The 3,793-nt window shown below is 35.2% G+C and overlaps 1 protein-coding gene across 1 annotated transcript in view; it reads right to left on the reverse strand.

The window, feature by feature from the left end:
- Nucleotides 1-2,976: 2,976 nt before the first annotated feature.
- Nucleotides 2,977-3,793, reverse strand: part of LOC109059056 (complement C3-like) — a 10,557-nt gene continuing 9,740 nt past the window's right edge. Inside the window, exon 16 of the mRNA XM_042755474.1 lies at nt 2,977-3,038. Within this exon, the coding sequence (XP_042611408.1) occupies nt 2,977-3,038 (62 nt within the window). The remainder of the gene's footprint in view (nt 3,039-3,793) is intronic.

The following is a 3,793-nucleotide window of genomic DNA, read 5'->3' on the forward strand; positions in this document are numbered from 1 at the left end:
GTAATCACAACATGAACGGATTGAGTAAAATTGGCAAAAGTGAAAGTACATTTTTTTGAGTGTTTGTGATGTTATGTTATTTATTGTGTCTCACTCCTTATAATGTTCTGGGACTCTCAGTTGATCAACAAGATCACAGCGCATCTCAATTCTCTCAAAGATGCATTCTGTGTTCTCGTGTCCTTCCGAGTTCGTTCTTTCAAGATAGCTTGGCAACACCGGTCTCCATGAGAACACAAACTCTGTTCTTTGTGTTCTTGGAATTGAGAAACAGCCACTAACTAGGCTAGATATCTAACTAAAGCCTGGCTCACACTACAGGATTATTAGTCCGATCTAGCCCCGATTTCCCCCTCCCGAGAATCGGAGCAAACATCTTGTCGAGCACATCATTCTGTCCTGATGTTCGGCGTGGATTATTTGGTAGTGTGAGGCGTTCACTGATCAAATCTTGCACCTCCCGATCTGCTTGCACACAAATCGGGGCAGCCCTGATTATTATCAAACATGTTTGGTATTTAGGATTTAAAGGAACACTCCACTTTTTTTGGAAATAGGCTCATTTTCCAACTACCCCAGAGTTAATAAATTGAGTTTATAGTTCCCAGCAACTCTGAAAATAGTTGGACTGTCAAACTAGCTGGGACTATTTTCATGCAATAAATTAAAATTTTTAGAATGGACTGACAGAAAACAATTACAAAACTGCGGCCATGTTACGGCAGCACAGGTCCTTGATTATTACGGCGGAATTGAAGTAACGTATAGTTCCTAATATCATATCGGCCTAGAAATTCTCAAATTTTCATTTTCCGCTGGTCTTAGTACACGATATAACTACAGAAGAGTCAAGTTTTAAATAGGAAAAATATCGAAACTCTTTGGTCATTTTTGAACACGATGCTACTGGTCTAAAAGGATTCAATGATGTATGCTAAGCTATGGTAAAATTGCTATTGCCAGATCCGGAGATCGGCTGAATGGATTCAAAAATGGTAAAACTCAATTTATTAACTCTGGGGGAGTTGGAGAATGAGCCTATTTCCAAAAAAAAAAGTGGAGTGTTCCTTTAAATCAGGATGATGATGGCTATATGATTACGTCAGTACTTTCACAGCCAATGCACAAAACCGCTTAACAGCTGATGTACGGCTTCGTTGGATAGTGGAGATAGAGGAAACTGTTTCTTGACCTTTTGTAGTAACATGACTGTCTGTATAATGTGTCGAAAACGCATCACAACCGCCGGTTGAGTGCAGTAAGCTACTAGCAAGCTAAAAAAATAATTTAAGAAATAAGATCCTCTAAGGAAAATCAAAAACTACCTCCTGAGATAAAACAAATCACTCCCTCCCTCATTAACAACCATATATATTCACAATAACATCTATAACTGGCATGATAATCTTGATATCTTGCAGTGTGTGATGTGCCACGATGTTCAAATCTTGTAGTGTGTGCATGTTTAATATTTAAGGGAAGATAATCTGTAAAGATTCTCCTTATGTGTGTGCTGCAACCAGATTTCAAAATCGGTTATAATTTTAAAACTCCTGTGGTGTGAGCTTGGCTAAAAAGCACTGGGTATACAGTCAAAATCCTTTTTTAAAGTCTTTGATAAATTTGTTTAAAATCTATGTAGTGACATCATCTGTCACAGTCTTATAACAACTATACAACATTGTCCAATGTATTGACAGGGGAAAAAAAGTCATTAGAACCTGTACAACATTACAATAACATTCTTTTTATTTATATTGAAAAATGATTTTGTGTATTTATTTCTGATTTCCTCAGTTTAGTTTAATTGAAATGAGGTAATTGAAAATATTGAACTGATCACCCAACTATGCTTGTGTTTGTTGATTGGTGTTTATACTGTATTTGTTCAAGCTAGACAACATTATTGCCTTTTTGTATTTTTTCTAATATATATTTCTAATTACAGATGGGCACAAACATTAAACTGTAAATAGGGATGCTTATAAGAGAGCATACATCTGAAACTGCTGAGGCTGCAAAGTTTTTTGATTATATTACCCACCAGCTAGTACTCAGCGTACAGTCATTCATAAAAAGAAAACAAATTATTAATCATCATTTGTCAATTTATATTTTTTTTCGTCTGTGTGTGTGTGTGTGTGTGTGTGTGTGTGTGTGTGTGTGTGTGTGTGTGTTTCAGATTAGCTGCTTTAGAGGACAGACTGAAATCAAGAGTGTTGTCACAAGTCCATTGTAACTGAATTTCTTATCTTTGCTGTATTTTCACACTTTAGACAATGTTGGTATTCTTCTTGTAAATTGAGGGTGTGTAGAAGCACACTGTCAAGACTTTTATATGTTTTAATATTTATAGTATTGTATGTCTTATGGATTGTCTTAAGGATGGATGCTGAATCTCTTGACTGCACAACAAATTTTCCTTTGAGTACTAATAAAGATACCTTGACCTTGTACCACTGTCCTCTTGTTCAATGAAATAAGTCTCCTGACAGTTCTCTCTCAAGTGCTTCCGCTGTTGTCACAACTAAGTCTGAGAATGATTCAGTGGGCTCTATAACACTTTTAAATGTCAAGAAATTACTTCTCTTTAAAGTTTTGGTTCATTCTTAGCTGTTGATCAAAAATGAACTTAAACTTTCACAAAGTAATTATATTTAGTTTTATTTAGTAACTTTCAGAAGGGTGTACTCATTTTATCACTTTGATAAGAAAATCTAATTTTCCTAAACAATTTAACATGCTTCTTTGGAACTGATCAAGCAGACATGCGGGAACATTATATCTCTAAAAACCCTAACATGTCATCTAAGTAAAGAGTAATTGCTGAATTTGTTCAGTTTTAGAGGGGATGCACTCATTTATGCAGCATAACTATGCTGTAAATTTATTCCAATACACACAATTATAAAAAAATAACATATCTAACAGCAGAGATGAACTCTAAAAGCATGTTTAATATTTAAAAGGGTTGAATCAGAATTGCTGTTTCTCACCTGATCGCCGTCTTCTCTTTGAAAGGAAGGGACAATCAGGCGCTAGAGAAAAAAATATTAGAAAGAAATTAGCATATGACACTCTGATGTACACTGTAAAACCCGACAAGTAACTTGACTCAAACCGTTTGAGTAAACAGATTGCCTTGATTTAAACCATGTACGTTTTAATTAAAAAATTAAGTGATTAACTAAGTGCTGATTGAGCATTAGTGATGAACAGCTGCTGTTAACAAACAGAAAAGAGAGAAAGGAACTACAACTGACTTCAGACACAGCCTTAGATAAAATAAACTGAAATAAAATACATTAAATCTCTCAAGATCTGATTAAACAACCCCACAAACAGCATCACCAGCTCCACTTATTACTCACCAGACTGACTTTATTTCTGTCAGACGTCTACAGAAGATCTTATTGAGAATTAACTAAGGTTTAGATGTTGATTTGGTGTTTCATTTGAAGTAACCATGTTAGAGATCAGTGTTTGCTTGGGCTCTTGACCCTTGACTTCTGTCTTAGTTTATCTGGTTGTTGTTATAACCATGTGTTTTTGAAACATGTTTGTTGCATCTCAAAAACCCAGAGAAAATACTATCATGTGTTGGTTGTTATACAGCAAATTGGTAAAGTCAGTCTTCAATTACAGAGCTGTTCAGAGCCACAAATCTGACTAAATAGGTGCCATTCAAAGAACCAATTATTCTGTCATAATCAGCGCTAATATAAAGAACTTTCAAAACACTTTGTGCACATACATTTTTCCTCTATGGTAGAATCTAGTAACACACAGACAT

The sequence above is a fragment of the Cyprinus carpio genome, unplaced genomic scaffold (genome assembly GCF_018340385.1).
Source record: "Cyprinus carpio isolate SPL01 unplaced genomic scaffold, ASM1834038v1 S000006703, whole genome shotgun sequence".
Classification (NCBI taxonomy): Eukaryota; Metazoa; Chordata; class Actinopteri; order Cypriniformes; family Cyprinidae; genus Cyprinus; species Cyprinus carpio.